Source organism: Oncorhynchus mykiss, chromosome 14 (genome assembly GCF_013265735.2).
Source record: "Oncorhynchus mykiss isolate Arlee chromosome 14, USDA_OmykA_1.1, whole genome shotgun sequence".
In the NCBI taxonomy this organism is placed as follows: Eukaryota; Metazoa; Chordata; class Actinopteri; order Salmoniformes; family Salmonidae; genus Oncorhynchus; species Oncorhynchus mykiss.
The window spans coordinates 7,200,837-7,225,445 of NC_048578.1; the positions used below are offsets into that span (position 1 = coordinate 7,200,837).

The window sequence follows — 24,609 nt, forward strand, 5'->3', positions numbered from 1 at the left end:
AGTTTTGGCAAGTTGGTTAGGACATCTACTTTGTGCATGACACAAGTAATTTTTCCAACAATTGTTTACAGACATATTATTTCACTTATAATTCACTGTATCACAATTCCAGCGGGTCAGACGTTTACATACACAGCTTGGAAAATTCCAGAAAATTATGTCATGGCTTTAGATGCTTCTGATAGGCTATTGACATAATTTGAGTCAATTGGAGGAGTACCTGTGGATGTATTTCAAGGCCTACTTTCAAACTCAGTGCCTCTTTGCATGACATCATGGGAAAATCAACAGAAATCAGCTAAGACCTCAGGAAAAAATAATTGTAGACCTCCACGAGTCTGGTTTATCATTAGGAGCAATTTCCAAACGCCTGAAGGTACAACATTCATCTGTACAAACAATAGTACGCAAGTATAAACCCCATGGGACCACGCAGCCATCAAACCGCTCAGGAAGGAGACGCGACCTGTCTCCTAGAGATGAACGTACTTTGGTGCGAAAAGTGCAAATCAATCCCATAACAACAGCAAAGGACCTTGTGAAGATGCTGGAGGAAACAGGTACAAAAGTATCTATTATCCACAGTAAAATGAGTCCTATATCGACATAACCTGAAAGGCCGCTCAGCAAGGAAGAAGCCACTGCTCCAAAACCGCCATAAAAAAGCCAGACTACGGTTTGCAACTGCACATGGGGACAAAGATTGCACTTTTTGGAGAAATGTCCTCTGGTCTGATGAAAAAAAAAAGAACTGTTTGGCCATAATGACCATTGTTATGTTTGGAGGAAAAAGGTGGAGGCTTGCAAGCTGGAGAACACCATCCCAACCGTGAAGCACAGGGGTGGCAGAATCATGTTGTGGGGGTGCTTTGCTGCAGGAGGGACTGGTGCACTTCACAAACTAGATGGCATCATGAGGAGGAAAATGATGTGGATATATTGAAGCAACATCTCAAGACATCAGTCAGGAAGTTAAAGCTTGGTCGCAAATGTGTCTTCCAAATGGACAATGACCCCAAGCATACCTCCAAAGTTGTGGCAAAATGGCTTAAGGACAACAAAGTCAAGGTATTGGAGTGGCTATCACTCATCAAAAATTGTGGGCAGAACTGAAAAAGCGTGTGTGAGCAAGGAGGCCTACAAACCTGACTCAGTTACACCAGCTCTGTCAGGAGGAATGGGCCAAATTCACCCAACTTATTGTGGGAAGCTTGTGGAAGGCTACCTGACATGTTTGACCCAATTAAACAATTTAAAGGCAATGCTACAAAATACTAATTGAGTGTATTTAAACTTTGGACCCACTGGGAATGTGATGAAAGAAATAAAAGCTGAAATAAATAATTCACTCTACTATTATTCTGACATGATCCTAACTGACCTAAGACAGGGAATTTTTACTAGGATTAAATGTCAGGAATTGTGGAAAACTGAGTTTAAATGTATTTGGCTAAGGTGTATGTAAACTTCCGACTTCAACTGTACGTACTGTAGATCGGAAACCAAAAATAAGTCAATAGGGCTAACTGGCTAGCTACTAGTACTGTTAGCTAGCCAGATAGCCACAAATAATTGTTAGTTTGCTACCCACGAAGAATTGACATCTATCTTGCATAATATTCGTTTTAGGTCACTTTTGCCTGTTAAACTATCTGGTTAGCTACATTATTATGATTTACAAATAGCTAGCTGATAGTTACTGTATGAAGTAAAACGGTTGCTTTGTGTATATCTTGCTTCGTCTCTATTAATTCCTCTGGTTCCTGACCATAGGGTAGACCAGTTCCGTGTTCCCCAGTTCCATCTAGTTTATTACTCCTCCATGTAGTTTCTATACCATGTACACGTTTACCATGGTACTACATTTACATTTGAGTCATTTAGCAGATGCTCTTATCCAGACCAATCATCTTATGTTTGCTAGGTAAGTCAACCACATATCACATTCATAACAAGTTAAACCTCTCCTCAATCACCGAAGGCGAAGTGCTAGTAAGAAAAGAGAAGGGCAATTGTTGGTGCAAGTAATCAGGTAGGGTGTTTTTTTGTCTTTGTCCAGCTGGGTCAGATCCTGAGAAGTCCCTTCATGAAGTTTGTGGCTCACGCAGTGTCCTTCACCCTCTTCCTGGGCCTGCTGGTCATCAACGCCTCGGACCGCTTCGAGGGGGTCAGGAACCTGCCCAACGAGACCATCACTGACCACCCTCGCCAGGTGTTCCGGGTCAAGACCACTCAGTTCTCATGGACCGAGATGCTCATCATGAAATGCGTGCTGGGTGAGTAGGAGAGAGGGAGAAGGGGAGGGGAGTGGGAGAGAGAGAGAGAGGGGAGGAAGGGAAAGACCGATGAATGGAGAGAGAGGGAGAAAGAGGTCGAAAGAAGGACAAAATGAGAATTCTATTGTTTGACTTTTAGATTTGTGTGTACTGTTGTGTATTGTTAGATATTACTGCACTGTTGGAGTTTCGCTACACCTGCAATAACATCTGCTAAATATGTGTATGTGACCAATAAAATTTGATTTGATTTGAGGAAGAATGAAAGGGATGGATTAAGAGAGAAAGAAAGGAACAAGGAAGGAAGAAATATAAAAATAAAACGAGCTGGTGGAGGGGGCGATTAATGGCACACATACAGTTGATGTCGGAAGTTTACATACACCTTAGACTAATCCATTTAAACTCAGTTTTTCACAATTCCTGACATTTAATCCTAGCAAAAAGTCACCAATTTATTTTAAGAATGTGAAATGTCAGAATAATAGTAGAGAGAATTAATTATTTCAGCTTTTATTTCTTTCATCACATTCCCAGTGGGTCAAAAGTTTACATACACTCAATTAGTATTTGGTAGCATTGCCTTTAAATTGTTTAACTTGGGTCAAACGTTTCAGGTAGTCTTCCACAAGCTTCCCACAATAAGTTGGGTGAATTTTTGGCCAATTCTTCCTGGCAGTGCTGGTGTAAACTGAATCAGGTTTGTAGGCCTCCATGCTTGCACACACTTTTTCAGTTCTGACCACACATTTTCTATAGGATTGAAGTCAAGGCTTTGTGATGGCCACTTCAATACCTTGACTTTGTTGTCCGTAAGACATTTTTTCACAACTTTGGAGGTATGCTTCGGGTCATTGTCCATTTGGAAGACCAGTTTGCGACCAAGCTTTAACTTCCTGACTGATTTCTTGAGATGTTGTTTCAATATATCCACATAATATGCCCTCCTCATGATGCCATCTAGTTTTGTGAAGTGCACCAGTCCCTCCTGAAGCAAAGCACCCCCACAACATGATGCTGCCACCCCCTTGCTTCACGGTTGGGATGGTGTTCTCCGGCTTGCAAGCCTCCACCTTTTCCCTCCAAACATAACGATGGTCATTATTGCCAAACAGTTCTATGTTTGTTTCATCAGACCAGAGGACATTTCTCCAAAAAGTGCGATCTTTGTCCCCATGTGCAGTTGCAAACCGTAATCTGGCTTTTTTATGGCGGTTTTGGAGCAGTGGCTTCTTCTTTGCTGAGCAGCCTTTCAGGTTATGTCGATATAGGACTCGTTTTACTGTGGATATAGACACTTTTGTACTTATTTCCTCAAGCATCTTCACAAGGTCCTTTGCTGTTGTTCTGTGATTGATTTGCACTTTTCGCTCCAAAGTACGTTCATCTCTAGGAGACAGACCGGGTCTCCTTCCTGAGCAGTATGATGGCTGCGTGGTCCCATGGTGTTTATGCTTGCCAACTATTGTTTGTACAGATGAACATGGTACCTTCAGGCTTTTGGAAATTGCTCCCAAGGATGAACCAGACCTGTGGAGGTCTACAATTTTTTTCTGAGGTCTTGGCTGATTTCTTTTGATTTTCCCATGATGTCAAGCAAAGAGACGGTGAGTTTGAAGGTAGGCCTTGAAATACATCCACAGGTACTCCTCCCATTGACTGAAATTATGTCAATTCGCCTATCAGAAGCATCTAAAGCCATGACATCATTTTCTGGAAATTTCCAAGCTGTTTAAAGGCACAGTCAACTTAGTGTATGTAAACTTCTGACCCACTGGAATTGTGATACAGTGAATCATAAGTGAAATAATCTGTCAGTTAACAATTGTTGGAAAAATGACTTGTGTCATGCACAAAGTAGATGTCCTAACCGCCTTGCTAGAACTATAGTTTGTTAACAAGAAATGTGTGGAGTGGTTGAAAATGAGTTTTAATGTCTCCAACCTTAGTGTACAGTACGTAAACTTCCCGACTTCAACTGTATACACTTAGAGCCATAAGATCAATCACAATAAAAACATCAGCTGGTTTCGCCGCCTCCTCACGCTTTCTCTCGTACCTCTTAACGTAGCAATATCATTTGTGTGTGTGTTTCCAGTAGGGATGGGGAGTGCCTGATTGCCTGTAATCAGTTACATTACCAGCAAAAATATTAGCGTTCAGATTACAGATACTTTTGAAAAATGTGTATTACTTTTAAATTCAGGAAGGATGTTTGTGAAAAAATACATTGGCACCTTTCTGTTTTCTCAATGACATTCAATTCAGCATTGAAAAAAGGCGCAAGTTAGAGTTTGTTCCACCTGACAGAGTCTGTCCACAAGTCAGAGACCACTATGATGACACACCAAATGCGTTCCACACCAAATCCTTTTTCTCTTCTTCTAATGCCTCTTAAGGTTAAAGTAATCCAAAAGTATCTGAAAGTAATCAGATTGTTACTTTTTGGGTAATCCCACAGTTACATTACTGATTACAATTTTGGACAGGTAACTGTAACAGATTACATTTAGAAAGTAACCTACCCAACCCTGGTTTCTAGTAATGGCAGCGTTCTGTTCCCACTAAGAGTAGTTCTGTTCTTGTCTATTAATGTTTTGTATTATGTCATGTTCTGTGTTTTGTCTGGATCCCAGGAAGAGTAGCAGCTGCTTTGCAACAGTTAATGGGGATCCAAATACAATAATGTAATAACAAATAACAAGACCAATTTCAGCCATAGTGTGTGTGTGAGCTGTTTAGAGTGTGTGAGAGGTGTGCATGTTGCCACCTGAGGGAGACATTGGTCATTTTAATTCTGTGGGCATTCTTTTTAATAAGCCATTTTCTCCATGTTTTGGCTGCGGAGATACACAGGTGTATGTATCTGTGTGCGTGTGATACTGTAGTGGTCTTTAAGTATTTGTTGATCTCCAAATGTACACTACCGATCAAAAGTTTGGGGTCACTTAGAAATGTCCTTGTTTTTGAACGAAAAAGCACTTTTTTTTTTGCCTGTTAAAATAACATCAAATTGATCAGAAATACAGTGTAGACATTGTTAATGTTGTAAATGACTGTTGTAGCTGGAAACGGCTGATTTTTAATGGAATATCTACGTAGGCGTACAGAGGCCTAAAGAAGAGGCGACTCCGGGATGCTGGCCTTCTAGGCAGAGTTGCAAAGAAAAAGCCATATCTCAGACTGGCCAATAAAAATTAAAGATTAAGATGGGCAAAGGAACACAGACACTGGACAGAGGAACTCTGCCTAGAAGGCCAGCATCCCGGAGTCGCCTCTTCGACGTTGAGACTGGTGTTTTGTGGGTACTATTTAATGAAGCTGCCAGTTGAGGACTTGTGAGGCGTCTTTTTCTCAAACTAGACACTCTAATGTACTTGTCCTCTTGCCCAGTTGTGCACCAGGGCCTCCCACTCCTCTTTCTATTCTGGTTGTGCTGTTCTGTGAAAGGAGTAGTACACAGCGTTGTACGACATCTTCAGTTTCTTGGCAATTTCTCGCATGGAATAGCCTTCATTTCTCAGAACAAGAATAGACTGATGAGTTTCAGAAGAAAGTTATTTGTTTAGGCCATTTTGAGCCTGTAATCGCACCCACAAATGCTGATGCGGCAGATACTCAACTAGTCTAAAGGCCGGTTTTATTGCTTCTTTAATCAGCATAACAGTTTTCAGCTGTGCTAACATTATTGCAAAAGGGTATAATAATGATCAATTAGTCTTTTAAAATGATAAACTTTGATTATCTAACACAACGTGTGTCACGTTTGTTGTATGGAGGAGACCAAGGCGCAGCGTGGTAAGCGTACATACTTATTTTATTAAAGAAAGAACACTGAACAAACTAACAAAACGACCGTGAAGCTATATAAACGAGTGCTGACAGGCAACTACACATAGACATAAGAACTCACAAATACCCTATGGAAATGGCTACCTAAATATGGTCCCCAATCAGAGACAACGATAAACAGCTGCCTCTGATTGGGAACCAATTTAGGCCACCATAAAAATACACATCCCTAGACTTACAAAACCCTTAGATATACAAAGAACCCTAGACAAGGAAAAAACTAACATTCACACCCTGACCTAACCAAAATAATAAAGAAAACAAAGATAACTAAGGTCAGGGCGTGACAACGTGCCATTGGAACACAGGAGTGATGATTGCTGATAGTGGGCCTAGATGTTTCATTAAAAAATCTGCCGTTTCCAACTACAATAGTCATTTACACAATTAACCATGTCTACACTGTATTTCTGATCAATTTGATGTTATTTTAACAGGCAGAAAAATAGCTTTTCTTTCAAAAACAAGACATTTTTAAGTGACCCCAAACGTTTGAACGATAGTGTAGATTTAAAACCCACCCGATGTGATCTCTTGGAAGTATATGTTGTGTTAATGTGTGCTCTCTCTCTCCCTCAGGTATGATCTGGTCGGAGGTCAAGGAGATCTGGGTGGACGGTCCTAGAGAGTATGTGATGCACTTGTGGAATGTGTTAGACTTCGGCATGTTGTCTATCTTTGTGGCTTCGTTCACCGCTCGGTTCATGGCCTTCCTCAAGGCCTCGAAGGCCCAGCTGTACGTCGACCAGTTTGTCACCGACGAAGACATCCGCAACGCATCACTACCTACAGAGGTAGCCTACTACACCTATGGTTCGTAGAAATATACTGTTGGCATTCTCATTTTCTACCCTTCTACAAGGGCCTACATTAACGACTGTGGACCGGTGCCCTACCCTTCCCAGTACACTGCTCGCGCTCTCTAATCACTGCTGTCATCTTGTGGTGTAAGGCTGTTATGACATGGCTGTTTACAGTAAGCTACGGTCTGCATGCACATGCATATGATAGCCTCCCCACTGTTTAAACATTAGTACTGAAACAGCCAACACACGCGATGACGCACTCGGTCACATACCCCAAAGCTGTTGCAATTGTGTGTGTGTGTGTGTGTCTGTGTCTGTCTGTGTCTGTGTGTGTGTGTGTGTGTGTGTGTGTATTGGTCCTCTCGTTTCTGTGCTTTCCAGAGGTGTTCTGGTGTTCCCCTGGTGTGTATTCAAAGAAGAGGGGGTAGATCAGCTTTAATATTGCAGATAGATTGTGGCTTCCATCAATGTAATTGTCTGCATCATTTACAATCCCCCATATATATATTTTGTAAATATACATATCAAAAATATATAAAGGGCCTCCCGAGTGGCGCAGTGGTCTATATAGTGGTGTGTATATAAATATATAATTTTTTAAATATTTTTTATTTTATTTATTATTTTAAACTAGCCCTACCATCCCTCCCCTAAATGGAGTAAACTAATGGACAACAACACTACTTCCAACTTATACATATTACATTCATTTTACAGGGAGAACGTTTTGCAATAGTTATCTTTTGTTTGTTTTTAGTCCCATCCTTCAACTACCCTCAACCTCTCCCATCGATCTCTGAAGAATATGCAGTTTTGATTTCTGTTTCCCATATATTTTTTTGTATTACAAAAAAATACTCATGTTTAACCTTTCTTTAACTAGACAAGTCAGTTTTCAACTGTGCTGTTTAACAAAGGTTCTGAACCTACAGTGCATTCGGAAAGTATTCCGACCCCTTCCCGACCCCTTCCACATTTTGTCACGTTACATTCTAAAATGTAACGTAATTCGAACATGGATTAAACATATTTTCTTCTCATCAATCTACACACAATAAAAACAGAAATCATTTATTTACAGAAGTATTCAGACTCTTTGCTATGAGACCTGAAATTGAGCTCAGGTGCATCCTGTTTCCATTGATCATCCTTGAGATGTTTCTACAACTTGACTGGATTTACCTGTGGTAAATTCAATTGATTGGAAATGATTTGGGGTGGCAGGTAGCCTAGTGGTTAGAGCGTTGGGCCAGTAACCGAAAGGTTGCTAGATCGAATTCCCAATCTGACAAGGTAAAAATCTGTCGTTCTGCACCTGAACAAGGCAGTTAACCCACTGTTCCTAGGCCGTCATTGTAAATAAGAATTTGTGACTGACTTTCCTAGTTAAATAAAATGTAATTTTTTTTGGAAAGTCACACATCTGTCTATATAAGGTCTCACAGTTGAGAGTGCATGTCAGAGCAAACACCAAGCCATTAGGTCGAAGGAATTGTCCGTAGAGCCCCCAAGACAGGATTGTGTCAAGGCACAGATTTGGGAAAGGGTACCAAAACATTTCTGCAGCATTGAAGGTCCCCAAGAACACAGTAGCCTCAATCATTCTTAAATGGAAGAAGTTTGGAACCACCAAGACTCCTCCTAGTTCTGGCTACCCGGCCAAACTGAGCAATCGGGGAAGAAGGGCCTTGGTCAGGGAGGTGACCAAGAACCCGATGGTAACTCTGACAGAGCTCCAGAGTTCCTCTGTGGAGATGGGAGAACCTTCCAGAAGGACAACCATCTCTGCAGCACTCCACGAATCAGGCCTTTATGGTAGAGTGGCCAGATGAAAGCCACTTCTCAGTAAAAGGCACATGACAGCCCACTTGGAGTTTGTTAAAATGCACCTTAAGGACTCTCAGACCATGAGAAACAAGATTATCTGGTCTGATGAAACCAAGATGGAACTCTTTGGCCTGAATGCCAAGCATCACGTCTGGAGGAAACCTGGCGCCATCCCTACGGTGAAGCATGGTGGTGGCAACATCATACTGTGGAGATGTTTTTCAGCAGCAGGGACTGGGAGACTAGTCAGGATCGAGGGAAAGATGAACCAAGCAAAGTACAGCGAGATCCTTGATGAAAACCTCTCCCAGAGTGCTCAGGACCTCGGACTGGGGCGAAGGTTCAGCATCCAATAGGACAATGACCCTAAGCACACAGCCAAGACAGCGCAGGAGTGGCTTCGGGACAAGTTTCTGAATGTCCTTGAGTGGACAAGCCAGAGCCCGTACTTTAACCTGATCGAACATCTCTGGAGATATCTGAAAATAACTGTGCAGCGATGCTCCTCATCCACCCTGACAGAGCGTGAGAGGATCTGCAGAGAACAATGGGAGAAACTTCCCAAATACAGGTGTGCCAAGCTTGTACCTAAGCCTGTAATCGCGGCCAAATGTGCTTCAACAAAGTACTGAGTAAAGGGTCTGAATACTTATGTAAATGTAATATATTTTTTTGTGTGTTTTATGTGTTTTATTTGTAACACGTGTAAAAAAAAAAACATGTATAAAAAAAAAAAAAAAGGCTGTAAAAACCTGTTTTTTGCTTTGTAATTATAGGGTATTGTGTGTAGATTGATAAGGGGGGGGGGTAATAATTTAATCAATTTTAGAATAAGGCTGTAACGTCACAAAATGTGGAAAAAGTAAGGGGTCTGAATACTTTCCGAATGCACATTTTATGGATACAGTATATTTTACATTTAGTTCTTGTTATTTTTCGTCCCACCCTTCAGCTCCACAGCATCTATCTCTAAATACCATCCAGTTTTGATTTCTAAGTGTTACACCTTGCCTTGGTATTGCACTACGCAGGCAAGTTGTCCAATATTCACTCCAAGTTGTCCAATATTCACTTAAGAGTTTGCTCTCCCCTATCATCAAACAAGTACTAATGAGAAGACGAAGCTCAGCGCTGCTTCCTTTTGTCTTATCAGATAGTCACAGTTCATATACACTACAAGCCACTGGGAAACAAACTGTGTTTCTCTTCTTTCTCTGTTTAAAATCTTTCTTTCAACTAGCTCTCACAGTCTCACACCAGAATTAGATGTTCATCCATGTTTCTCAAACTTCAAATTACAAAGTGTTTAAGGTTCCCTTTAGGCATTAACTCCAAATGTTAAGTGTAGGCATTCATTCCAAAATCTTAAACTGGAACTGACAGCGTTTTACCTACTTTGCAGATATGAAACAAACAGACAATCATAATATCAGTTAAAAAATATCAAATTCCCAATTTATGCTACAAAATCAACTTCATAAGAGGTTTTCAAAATAGGTTATATTTTCTGCCGAGTGGCGCAGCGCTCTAAGGCACTGCATAGCAGTGTTGCGGTGTCACTGCAGGCTGACTTCCATCATCAGTTGAACAGTGTTTTCTCTGACACAATGGTGAAGCTGGCTTCCTGGTTAAGCGAGCGGGTGTTTAAGAAGAGCGGTTTTGCGGGTCAAATTTCAGAGGACGCCTGACTCGGCCTTCGCCTCTCCTGAGCCCGTTGGGGAGTTGCAATGATGAGACAAGATCTTAATCATGAAAAAAGGGGTACTTTTTTTTAAACAAACGGTTACACTACCGTTCAAAAGTTTGGGGTCACGAAGACATTTCCTTGTTTTTGTCAGAAAAGCAACATTTTTGTTCATTAAAATAACATCAAATTGATCAGAAATACATCAAATTGATCAGAAATGCAGTGTAGACTTAACGTTGTAAAGGACTATTGTAGCTGGAAACAGCTGATTTTTAATGGAATATCTACAAGAGCGTACAGAGGCCCATTATCAGCAGCCACCACTCTTGTGTTCCAATGTGTGTTAGCTAATCCAAGTTCATAATTTTAAAAGGCTAATTGATCATTAGAAAACCCTTCTGCAATTATGTTAGTACAGCTGAAAACTGTTATGCTGATGAAAGATGCAATAAAACTGGCCTTGTGTAGACTAGTTGAGTATCTGGAGCATCAGTATTTGTGGGTTCGATTATAGGCTCAAAATGGCCAGAAAAAAATAACTTTCTTCTGAAACTTGTCAGTCTATTCTTGTCCTGAGAAGTGAAGGCTATTCCATGCGAGAAATTGCTAAGAAACTGAAGATCTCGTACAATGCTGTGTACTACTCCCTTCACAGAACAGCGCAAACTGGCTCTAACCAGAATAGAAAGAGGAGTGGGAGACCCCGTTGCACAACAGCAAGAGGACAAGTACATTGTGTCTAGTTTGAGAAACAGACAAGTCCTCAACTAGCATCTCATTAAATAGTACCAGCAAAACACCAGTCTCAACGTCAACAGTGAAGAGGCGACTCTTGGATTCTGGCTTGCAAAGAAAAAGCCATATCTGACTGGCCAATAAAAATAAAAGATTACGATGGGCAAAAGAACACAGAGGAACTCTACCTAGAAGGCCAGCATCCCAGAGTCGCCTCTTCACTGTTGAGCACAGAATAACTATTCAACACTCAACACCCGTTGAGTATGGCCAGTGTCATTCAACGTTGGCAAAACAGCATAATTAAATTGTTGCCAGCAGCACAGTTGCAGTCACCAACATAAAAACAGCCTAACCAGCTCTGCTAGGGCAAGTAAAATGGTCAGAGTGAGCAGTTCTCTCATTTGTGTCTGGAAGTAGCTAGCAAGCTAGCCAACGTTAGCCAGTTAGCTTCGGTGCTTGACTGCTGCTGTTAAGACAGAAGGCTTTGATCAACCCTACTCGGCCAGAACGTCCAGTGTGTGCTCTGAACACTCCTTAGAGATGGGCGGGGCTAAAGCTTAAGAGGGTGTGAACGATGCTGACTGGATGTAGACAAAGAAGAGGTCTCCAGTAGGTGTCCTATAACTTTAAAGGCCATTTTCTCAAAAGTGGGGTTACAAGTTTATCAACTTTCAAAGCAGAATTACCTCCCATTGTTCCTCAACTGTTGTGTGTGACATACCCTTTTCTAGCTCTGTGTCTCTACTTTTATCCAATGTAAAAAATAAAATAAAAACATTTCAAGTTTTGCTACATCAAACTGGGTGTATATGAGCAGATTTCATGTTGCTAAAATGCTGTCTGTTCCACTTTAATGTTAGGCATTAACTCTGAAGGTCAAGGTATGGGATAGGCTTAAAACAAAAGTCTCAAAAACAACATTATATCGCTGGATTTGAACTTGCAACCTTTGGAATCAGAGGCAGGTGCCTACAATTATCTGCCATCCCTGCCCACAACTCCCTAGCAGTCCACAACTCCCTAGCAGTCCACAACTCCCTAGCAGTCCACAACTCCCTAGCAGTCCACAACTCCCTAGCAGTCCACAACTCCCTAGCAGTCCACAACACCTTAGCAGCGCACAATGTTGCCCCTTGTGGCCGATTTTCACGTCACCTCCCCACGTCCTCAGACATGGATGGACGTCAAATACTGACTTATCATGGGGTGACCTGGCTGCTTTCTTTATTTGGTTACTCTTCTCCTTTCCACACACTTTTCTCTTTTCCACACACTTTTCTCTTTTCCACACACTCTTCTCTTTTCCACACACTTTTCTCTTTTCCACACACTTTTCTCTTTTCCACACACTTTTCTCTTTTCCACACACTTTTCTCTTTTCCACACACTCTTCTCTTTTCCACACACTGTTCTCTTTTCCACACACTCTTCTCTTTTTCACATTCTCTCCCTACGGTTTGTCTCAGCCAGGAATAAGTGGCGTCCATCGGACCCCCAGATCATCTCAGAAGGTCTGTATGCCATTGCTGTGGTGCTGAGTTTCTCCCGCATCGCCTACATCCTGCCAGCCAACGAGAGCTTCGGCCCCCTCCAGATCTCCCTGGGCCGGACGGTGAAGGACATCTTCAAGTTCATGGTCATCTTCATTATGGTGTTTGTGGCCTTCATGATCGGCATGTTCAACCTCTACTCTTATTACCTAGGAGCCAAGTACAACCCTGCCTTCACCACGTGAGTGAGAAAATACAATACACATCCTGTACACACACACACACACACACACACACACACACTGAAACACACACAAATGGAAGATTAGTGAGATGAGTGAAACACATCTTTTTTGGGGGGGGGGGGGGGGGGGGGGTCAAGTGACATGTTATTTAGGAAAGATACTGGTGGAGTCCCACAAGGTCACCTTTCTTTCAAAGCTCTTTTCTGACAGGACAGGTGGAAGTAGTGTCTGGCTACATCTCTGTCCAGTTATCAGTGGAAATCCACTATGATGTTTTCTGGAAACAGTTGGTCCTTTCACATCAATGATGACAGGCACATTTACTTTTATTTAATGTCCGCCTGTGGATTTTATAGCAACGTCGCAAAGTGATCAGTCTTTATCCTGTGGCAGGCTCGTTTAAGAACCATTTGTCAACATTTATCTCAGAGAAAGAAGACACACACTCATTCAGACACAGTCCTCTTCCCTCCTCTCCTCTCAGAATGTACTTTTACCACTTTAGGCTAGAGACACATTATCATTTGATCAATCTATCACTCTTTCTGAAACTGAAACTTTCCACTCAATCATCTCAGTCACTTTGCTAATGGATTTTGGGTCCAGCCTGTCCGTCCATCAGTCTCAGTCAGTCAGTCAGTGGGTCAGTCATTTTTTTATGAGTTTGAGAACTCCTCTGTTCCATCTGTGTGTAGTGAAGTAGAACCACAGAGAACGGTGGAGTCTGGGATGGGTTCTGCTTGGCTGATCACATAGAACCACCAGTCTGCTGAGGCGGTACCGGTACAAACGTCGGACTCATCACTTCTGCTCCCTACAGCGGATATTCAGTTTTAGGCCTCTGTCTTGGACTCTAAGACCTGAATGGTACCCTCAAGGGCTGCGTTCACACAGCACACTCAACTTTTTTCCACTAATTGGTCTTTTTGACCAATCACATCAGACCTTTTAACATCAGCTCTTTTTTGGGGGAGCTGATCTAATTGGTCAGAAGACCAATCGAAATGCAGCCTGTGTTGACTCTACCTTTAAACACAGTTGGGATTTGTTTCCGATGTCAGTTTTGAGGAATCCAGCTGATATATCATTCCACTTGAATTCATAGTAACCTGTCAACCAGTGAGCTGTTCTGAATGAATTCTACCGTTCACAAGTTCTTACTGGCACCACAAGGGGTCACTATGACTCCAATTACTGATGGAGTCAGAAAGACCATAACAGAAGTCACGTTTTCCAGGTGGAATTTACATCAATCATTTACCTGGTAAAGAAAAGGAGTGGGTTGGACTGTATCTTAGGCTAGGTTGAGGAGTGATATTGCAGGTCAGAATACAGGAATGTTGGTGGAGCACAAGGTTTCCAGTGCAGGGTATTCATTTATTAACTAACTAACGAAGGCCCAGCACAAGGACACAAGAGCCCGTGGGGTCCGGGGGGTGTTTGGGTGGAATTGAGATATTGAATGTGTTTTCAGCCCGGTAGCTAAGGTTGTGTGAAAGGATGTTGTGGTTCTGGAGGATACAAAAGAGAAGATATATTAGCATACATACGAAGTGTCATAACTAATAGGAGAATGTAGAAAAGTATAACACACAGGAACAAAAGACATCACTGATAACTAAATAATTCCCCAAACCATCACACTACCACCACCATGCTTAACCGTTGGTATGAGGTGGAATATAGTGTTTGGTTTTCGCCAGATATAATGGGACCCATCTCCTCGAAAAAGTTGATTCAAGTTTGCCAAAAAGCACCTGGAAGATCATCAAGACTCTTGGAAGAATGTTCTATGGACAGATGAGTCAAAAGTATAACTTTTTGGATGACATGGGTCCCATTTTGCCTGGTGAAAACCAAACACTGCATTCCACGGTAAGAACCTTGTACCAACGGTTAAGCATGGTGGTGGTATAGTGAATCTTTAGGGATGCTTTGCATGAGAGAATGTCAAGAGTGTGCAAAGCTGTCATCAAGGCAAAGGGTGGCTACTTTGAATAATCTCAAATTGAAAATATATTTGGATTTGTTTAACACTTTTTTGGTTACTACGTGATTCCATACATGTTATTTCATAGTTTTGATGTCTTCACTATTATTCTACAATGTAGAAAATAGTAAATAAAAAAAAATGAGTAGGTGTGTCCAAAATGTTGACTAGTAATGTATATATATATATATATACATATATGTGTCTATGTGTATATATACAGGCTAGGAAGTTATCATTATACAGTCTCCAAACATGAAAAGGCACTTACTTAAACTCAGGTATGCACAACATGGACTGCGTTTAGACAGGCAGCCCAATTCTGATATTTTTTCACTAATTGGTTTGAAAAGATCTGATATGACTGATAAAAAATGATCAGAATTAGGCTGCCTGTCTAAACTCAGCCATGGACAGGAAAGGGAAAACACTGGGGCTGCCCTATTCACCAAACACTAAGGAAAACACACGCTGCTTTATACCAGAGGAATGGGAGCGGAATGTTGATTAGCAGAGTGATTTCAGGTGTGGTGAGTTGGCAGGATAGGGGGAAGTCCAGAGAGAGGATAATTGGAAAGTTGGTCGAATTTGCATGATGCTTCAGAACAGTTGGTTTAGACGTGTGTGTGTGTACGTACGTATGTATGTACGTGGGGTATCGTTATCACCACCACCTGCCTCCCTCAATCAGCACCGGAGCCATCAAACCTGCCCTCACTACCATCCTCCATCAAAAGCTGCCATGTCTGTTATACTCAAGAACACAGAGAGATAGCAGATACATGCACATACGTACGTACCTAACAGACATGGCAGCTTTTGATGGAGGATGGTAGTGAGGGCAGGTTTGATGGCTCCGGTGCTGATTGAGGGAGGCAGGTGGTGGTGATAACGATACCCCAGGAGGAAGCACTCTGAGTGGGGGCTGTGGAGAGGGTGAAGGCGGTTCTTTGGAGGATGGCTGGAGGGTTCAGGCAGTGAAGGTACAGCTGGAGTGTTCAGGCAGTGAAGGTACAGCTGGAGTAGGCCTAATGAAGACTGTATGCCCTAATGGCTACTATTCTGGCCTCCAGAACCCAACACACTGACTGACTCACTCACACACAAAAGCACACATATTATTTCTCACACACACACACACACACACACACACACACACACACACACACACACACACACACACACACACACACACACACACACACACGGCAGGTTATTAGGATTCTCAGCTTGGCACCTCTGGAGAAGCAGTAGGCCTGTCTCTATGTTCTAGTCAGCCATGCATTAGTACACTGCTGTACAGACCTGACTGCCAGACGAGAGGAGAGTAATGTAGAGATACTGGAAAGGGGGGGATGGAGGGAGAGTCAGGAAGTAGAAGATAGAGGGAGGACGGAGTCTATTTCAGGAAAAGAGAAAGCGTCAGCGAGTAGAGGAGAAAATAGAGGAGGGCAAATTTGACAGAGTAGGAAGATAAACAAATGAGATAAAAGCAAGAGGAAAGGAGGAATGAGTATGAGTGAAGAGAGGGGGGATGGAGTGAAGAGGGGGGGATGGAGAGACTAGAGGGGGATGGAGAGACTAGAGGGGGATGGAGAGACTAGAGGGGGAAGGAGAGACTAGAGGGGGAATGAGAGACTAGAGGGGGATGGAGAAACTAGTGGGGGGTGGAGAGACTAGAGGGGGGTGGAGAGAAGCAGAGGAGGATTCTTGGCTGGCCTGTTTGTGTGGGCACAATAAGGGAAACAGGCCACTGGCACAGACAGGAGAGAGAGAATCAGAGGGATAAGCTGAAGAAGACACACAGACATGGAGAACAAGCTGAGAAGGAGGGAGAGGGCAAAACCAAAGAGAGTGAGATATATTTTGAGAGAGAGAGAGAGAGAGAGAGAGGGAGAGAGAGAGGGGGCCTGGTGGTATGGCATGACAGTTTAGCGTGGGGGTAAAAAGGAACAGATGTACAGTTCCAGTTAAAAGTTTGCACACACCTTCTCATTCCAGGGTTTTTCTTTGTTTTTACTATTTTCTACATCGTAGAACAGTAGTGAAGACATCGAAACTATTAAATAACATATATGGAATCATGTAGTAACCAAAAAAGTTTATTTATGAGATTCTTCAAAGTAGCCATCCTTTGCCTTGATGACAGCTTTGCACACTCTTGGCATTCTCTCAACCAGCTTCATGAGGTAGTCACCTGGAATGCATTCACTTAACAGGTGTGCCTTGTTAAAAGTTAATTTGGGGAATTTCTTTCCTTCTTAATGCGTTTGAGCCAATGAGTTGTGTTGTGAGAAGGTAGGGGTGGTATTCATAAGATTGCCCTATTTGGTAAAAGACCAAGTCCATATTAGGTCAAGAACAGCTCAAATAAGCAAAGAGAAAATACAGCCCATCAGTACTCTAAGACATGAAGGTCAGTAATTTCAAGAACTTTTAAAGTTTATTCAAGTGCAGTTGCAAAAACCATCAAGCACTATAATGAAACTGGCTCTCATGAGGACTGCCACAGGAAAGGAAGACCCATAGTTACCTCTACTGCAGAGGATAAGTTCATTAGAGTTAACTGCACCTCAGATTGTAGCCCAAATAAATGCTTCAGAGTTCAAGTAACAGGTATATCTCAACATCAACTGTTCAGAGGAGACTGGGTGAATCAGGCCTTCATGGTCGAATTGCTGCAAAGAAACCACTACTAAAGGACACCAATAAGAAGAAGAGACTTGCTTGGGCCAAGAAACACGAGCAATGAACATTACACCGGTGGAAATCTGTCCTTTGGTCTGATGAGTCCAACCGCCGTGTCTTTGTGAGATGCAGAGTAGGTGAACGGATGATCTCTTTTCTTTTATTTCCAAGGATTATACAAGTCGGGATGTGCCGAGAGAGAGAGAATTTATAGAGCGTGATGGACACTCGTGTTGTCATGAGGCTCCTAATTGCTTGTCTCGCACTGTTCAATTCCCTATTCAATACATATGACCAGAGAAGACACACACACTACACATACACCCACTCAAACAAATCACATTGATTAAGACCAGAGGTGCTTACCCGTCTGTCACCATGGATACGGCTCAGCGGCGTGATCGAGGAAAGTTGATCTGAGTTTAATACTTGAAGATGTCTGTCTGTCTGCACCACTCTCCTGAGAGATAGCACTGCTAGATGGAGCGAGGGAGGCGGTGAGGGAGGAGAGTAAAGGAGGGAGGGAAGTTCACATATAAATGCTATAAGGAGGGAGGGAGAGGATTTTAATATCGGAATGATGAGATAGAGCGAGATTATTTTTTATTTTTTTATTTAAAGTCGGTAATTTACTGATCTGCAGCATTGATTTCCCTGATTATAGAGAGAGAGTGAGCTAAAGAGAAAGATAGTTAGAGAGAGAGACAGAGTGGAAGGGAGGGAGAGAGTGGCACTGAAGAAAGATCGAGAAAAGGAATAATGGAAAATAAAGTCAGCGAGAGAGAGAGAGAGAGAGAGAGAGAGAGAAGGAGAGCGAGAGAGAGGGACCTACTGTGTGTTCATATCAGTCTCCTGAGGAAGTAGATGAGCAGTAATTGGGTTTGGATTACACACACACACAGACTAGAGGTGAGTTGCCGCCATTCTCCCTCGTAGGGAGTGTGTGTGTGTGTGTGTGTGTGTGTGTGTGTGTGTGTGTGTGTGTGGTGCCTTGTACTGCCTCCCTCTCTCCTGTCAGTGAGGTGCTCTCCTGAGGGTTAAGGCTGGCTGTGTCTCTGAAGGCACCCGCTGTGACCAGCTGTTAGGGAACTAGACAGAAGCGTTTAATGACGGCTCAGCACCCGGCATCAATATCCGCTGGTCTGCTCTCTGTGTGAATAGGAGGGGTAGTGGTAGCCGGCGACTGATAGAATTGTTCACGTATAGAAAGGACTACTGTATCTCCGCAGACAAGTGGGGATGTCCGTGTATGTCATAAGCTTCTATTAGAAACCTATCCTTTTCCCTGCCTAATAACAGGTACATTCATTTCTAAATGCATGTAAAGAGTCTTGCATATTGACGTTAGTTTGTCACGTGAGCCCCAGGTCAGAGGAAAGGGAAATCAATAAACATCAGCCAGGATCAAGTGGATGGACTATCATATGGGGGTCTGAATACCGTTCCACATGAGAACATTGTCCAATAGAGAGAGAATTTAGGTTTATTCAGCCATGGTACCACATGCATGTACCGTACATACTGGGCCTTGCAGCACATCGAGCTGACAGATGACATATTGTTAGTTATTTTAACGGGTTACTACAGAGTTATCCGAGTTCTAAGATCTTGTGAGACAGAGAGACAGAGAACAAGACATAGAGAGCGAGTTGTAGGTTAAGCAGTGTTTTCCACTCTGCCTAGAAAGATGAAGTGTGTGTGGCTCTAAGCGCTGAAAGAGGAGAGGTTTATTATTGAAGTGCACACACAGGCCTGTAGCCGACATCTCTCTTCCCCTTCACCCCTCCCTCTTGCTTTGCCATTCATTTAATGTTTATTTGGCAGTATTGTGTCCAAATGTCGGTGTTCTTTAGGCAAAGTGTATGTTTAGCTCACTCCAAACCCCCTCAGAGCTTGGGTGTCTGACAGCGCTAGCTAGAGCAATGTCACCTCATTCGACCAACTTGTTCTCGTGAAACGAAACGAGGGCGCAGGCCATGAGCACTGAGACTAAAAGCAGAACCAAATGGACTGGACTGGACTAGACTAGACTGGACCAGACGTTTCCAACCTGTTCCGTTCCATGCACAACCAAATCACAGACAAAAGCACTGGGCTGTTCCAAAGTGGAACAGGAGAACTGGCTTTGCCTCTTCAATTGAGCTTTCCTGGTGGGGGGATAATGTGTTGGAATTGGACATGACTCATCAGCTATTTCATCAGTGCCAGCTCATAAACTCTACTAAAAGAACACTATACTCTGGTTTACAGACTCATGCTTGCATGTGCATCCGTGTGTGTTTCCCCAGGGTGGAGGAGAGCTTTAAGACTCTGTTCTGGTCCATCTTTGGTCTGTCGGAGGTGATCTCCGTGGTCCTGAAGTATGACCATAAGTTCATAGAGAATATTGGCTATGTGCTGTTTGGGGTCTATAACGTCACTATGGTGGTGGTTCTACTCAACATGCTCATCGCTATGATCAATAGCTCCTACCAAGAGATAGAGGTCAGTTTTATTAATAACTCATTCATATAGAGGGCAGTCCTATTAATAACTCATTCACATAGAGGGCAGTCCTATTAATAACTCATTCATTTTACCTTTATTTAACTAGGCAAGTCAGTTAAGAACAAATTCTTATTTTCAATGACGGTCTAGGAACAGTGGGTAACTGCCTGTTCAGGGACAGAATGACAGATTTGTACCTTGTCAGCTCAGGGATTTGAACTTGCAACCTTCCGGGTTACTAGTTCAACGCTCTAACCACTAGGCTACCCTGCCGATTCGTATAGAGGTCAGTCCTATTAATAACTCATTCATATAGGAGTCAGTTTTGTTAATAACTCATTCATTAGGAATTATCCAATCTTACATTTATAATCATACAATGGTCGTGTTATGATAAAGTTTAGTCAAAGAAACAAATATTCAGTGTGAAATATTGTTAATCCCACATGACTGTACCAATGTGTGTGCGGTGTGCGCATGCATTTATTTGTTTGCGTCTGTGTGTCCATGTGTGTGTGTGTCCCCTCCAGACAGATGCAGATGTAGAGTGGAAGTTTGCCCGTGCCAAGCTGTGGATGTCCTACTTTGACGAGGGTCGCACTCTGCCCGCTCCTTTCAACATGGTGCCTTCTCCCAAATCCTGGTACTACCTGGTCCTCCGCACCAAAGCCTGCATCGTTCACCTCTGCAAGGCCAAGGGGCGTCGCCACGACAACGAGCTAGAGATGGGCATGCTTAACCCACGACTCAAGGTCAGAGGGGAGAGGGCAAAAGTCAAAGGTCAAACCCTAAATGTATCAATACATACTGTAGATGCTAGTGTTTGATCTCATACCAAGCTATTTTCAGTGTAATAAGATAAGAACATTTTTAAAATACAATTTTAAATGTATTTTGTTTGTTTAGCTTATTGGAATACCAGGTGGGAATTTGCTGTGAATGGTGCTGAGCAGATCCTTGGTAAATCTTACTACATTTGCACACACTGTATATAGGCTTTTCTATTGTGTTATTGACTATACGTGTGTTTATCCCATGTGTAACTCTGTGTTGTTTCTGTCGCACTGCTTTGCTCTATCTTGGCCAGGTCGCAGTTGTAAATGAGAACGTGTTCACAACTGACCTACCTGGTTAAATAAAAGGTGAAATAAAAACAATATATTTTTTTAAAAAATGGGTCTTGCCAAAGCATAGCTGAACATCCAGGGAGGCGTGGTGCCAAATCTAAACGGCACCGCACAATGTTTTACCAAAGCTGTTGCAAAAGCCGCTTGGGTTTATTTTGGTGGTGGATGTGTTGTGGAGACTATTGGATGTATTTCAAAGGCTTGGGGATGTATTATAGGAGCTGTTGGATATGCCCGCTCCTTCCTAATGCTTAACCTGGTTTGTAGAGGCAGGATCGGTTTTATAGAACTCCCTCTGTGGGTAGACAGAGAGCCGATGGCTTGGCTATGAAACACAACTGAGCAGAGCATCAGGTGAGCCATCGACACGCAGACTCACACTAGACCTTAGGAAGACGGGACAAAATGTAAAGTGAGTTTGTTGGAGCGAACTGCAGCGGTTTCTCTCTTCCTGAAGGAGATATGCATGTATACGGCAACTTGCTTCACTTTTTAGAGTGTTTGTGTACGCCGTCGTGTACATTGTGTTTGTAACTGGTTGTTATTGAGCGTGTGTTTGTGTGTGTGTGTGTATGTTTGTGTGTTAGTATACAGGACTAGTTTCAAGGCCCATTGCAGTTTGGTGCCAAGTCTCGTTTTGCCATGCCACTGATGATGTCAAGCTTAGCAGCCTTTCGAGCCCCAGATCTGTGTGTGAATATCTATGTGCATGTGCATGCATGTCTGTGTGCGTGTGTGTGTGTGTGTGTTTGAGCGTATCTCCTGCCAAAATGAAAATAAGGACTCGTAGGACACTAAGTAAATCTAGAAGAGGACATTAAAACTAGGTCATTGATATTTAGCAGAGCAGAGAGCAGATACATCAACACCCAGTGACATAATACACATTATTCCAAGGTAATATGAATCATGTTTGCAGCACAGAAATAAATATAACATATAATACAGCATTATTTTCTATCTATTTATATACACAGTTTCTTTATTTTTACTATTTTCTACATTGTAGAATAATACTGTAGACATCAAAACTATGAAATAACACATATGGAATCATGTAGTAACCAAAAAAGGGTCAAACAAAGCAAAATTGATTTTAGATTTTAGATTCTTCAAAGTAGCCACCCTTTGCCTTGATGACAGCTTTGCATTCTCTCAACCAGCTTCATGAGGAATGATTTTCCAATAGTCTTGAAGGAGTTCCCACATATGCTGAGCACTTGTTGGCTGCTTTTCCTTCACTCTGCAGTCTAACTCATCCCAAACCATCTCATTTGGGTTGAGGTCGGGTGATTGTGGAGGCCAGGTCATCTGATGCAGCACTCCGCCACTATTTTTCTTGGTCAAATAGCCCTTACACAGCCTGGAGGTGTGTTGGGTCATTGTCCTGTGGAACAACTAATTATAGTTTGTAACCAGCATGGCTACCACATGTGTAAATAGTACCCGCAAAACACCAGTTTCAACGTCAACAGTGAAGAGACGACTCCGAGATGCTGGCCTTCTAGGCAGAGTTCTTCTGTCCAGTGTCTGTGTTCTTTTGCCCATCTTAATCTTTTATTTATATTGGCCAGTCTGAGATATGGCTTTTTCTTTGCAACTCTGCCAAGAAGGCCAGCATCCCGGAGTCGCCTCTTCACTGTTGACGTTGAGACTGGTGTTTTGCGGGTACTATTTAATGAAGCTGCCAGTTGAGGACTTGTGAGGTGCCTGTTTCTCAAACTAGACACTCTAATGTACTTGTCCTCTTGCTCAGTTGTGCACCAGGGCCTCCCACTTCTCGTTCTATTCTGGTTAGAGCCAGTTTGCGCTGTTCTGTGAAGGGAGTAGTACACAGAGTTTTACGAGATCTTCAGTTTCTTGGCAATTTCTCGCATGGAATAACCTTCATTTCTCAGAACAAGAATAGACTGATAGAATGCTGATGCTCCAGATACTCAACTAGTCTAAAGAAGGCCAGTTATTTTTGCTTCTTTAATCAGGACAACAGTTTTCAGCTGTGCTAACATAATTGCAAAAGGGGTTTTCTAATAATCAATTAGCCTTAGCTACAATAGTCATTTACAACGTTAACAATGTCTACACTGTATTTCTGATCAATTTGATGTTATTTTAATGGACAAGAAATTTGCTTTTCTCTCAAAAACAAGGACATTTCTAAGTGACCCCAAACTTTTGAATGGTAGTGTATGAGTGTACACAACATTAGGAACACCTTCCTAATATTTCATTGCACCCCCTTTTGCCATCGGATCAGTCTCAATTCGTCAGTGCATGGACTCTACAATGTGTCAAAAGTGTTCCAATAGGATGTTGGCCCATCTTGACTCCAATGCGTCCCACAGTTGTGTCAAGTTGGCTGGATGTCCTTTGGGTGGTGGACCATTCATGATACACACGGGAAACTGTTGAGTGTGAAAAACCCAGAAGCATTGCAGTTCTTGACACACTCAAACCAGTGCGCCTGGCACCTACTACCATACCCCATTCAAAGGCACTTCAATATTTTTCTTGCTCATTCACCCTCTGAATAGCACACATACACAATCCATGTCTCAAGGTTTAAAAGTCCTTTAACCAGTTTCTTCCCTTTCAACTAAACTGATTGAAATGATTTTAGCAAGTGACCCGGTAAGGGATCATAGCTTTCACCTGGATTCACCTGGTCAGGAAAGAGCAGGTGTTCCTAATGTTTTGAACACTATATATTTTTGTCCGGACTCTGACATTGCTTGTTCTGATATTTCTTAATTTCTATATTTTTATTTTTGGGTTATGTGTGTATTGTATTATTTTGTATTGCCAGCTTTTACTGCACTGTTGGAGATAGAAACACAAGCATTTTACTGCACTGTTGGAGCTAGAAACACAAGCATTTTACTGCACTGTTGGAGCTAGAAACACAAGCATTTTACTGCACTGTTGGAGCTAGAAACACAAGCATTTAGTTTCCCCTGCAAGTCTGTGTATGCGACCAATAAACTTTGATTTGATTTTACCTAGATTTGCAGTGACTCATATGGCTGTCATGCTCTCTAACCTCTCTAGCGTCTCATTTTGTGTTGTTGTGTCTAACTCGTCCTCATATATAACTTATGTTGTTGATGCACTGCAACAACAAAATGTAACTTAAGTCAAGGTCGGTCGTCTGTCTTCTCTAGTTGTTCCTGCATACTGAATACTAGTTGATCCTGCCAATACCAGCACCTGGATTTAGACCAGAGCTCTCCATCCCTGTTCCTGGAGCAGACTGACATAAAGTGTATTCAACTTTGTTCTAAGGGCAGGAAATAGCTGACTGGTTTAGGGCAGAACAAATCCGATTGGGTTTTGAAAAGGTCAATGGGCGGAGTTTAACAGATGCACAACTTTTGAAAACATGGCGGAGGTGTGAAC

At 42.4% G+C, this 24,609-nt stretch overlaps 1 protein-coding gene across 1 annotated transcript in view; it reads left to right on the top strand.

The window, feature by feature from the left end:
• LOC110488658 (short transient receptor potential channel 7) overlaps positions 1–24,609 on the top strand; it is a 52,581-nt gene that overhangs the window by 25,661 nt on the left and 2,311 nt on the right. Inside the window, exons 5-9 of the mRNA XM_036942769.1 lie at positions 2,060–2,276; positions 6,708–6,941; positions 12,653–12,917; positions 19,888–20,083; positions 20,617–20,838. Coding sequence (XP_036798664.1) covers positions 2,060–2,276; positions 6,708–6,941; positions 12,653–12,917; positions 19,888–20,083; positions 20,617–20,838 — 1,134 coding nt within the window. The remainder of the gene's footprint in view (positions 1–2,059; positions 2,277–6,707; positions 6,942–12,652; positions 12,918–19,887; positions 20,084–20,616; positions 20,839–24,609) is intronic.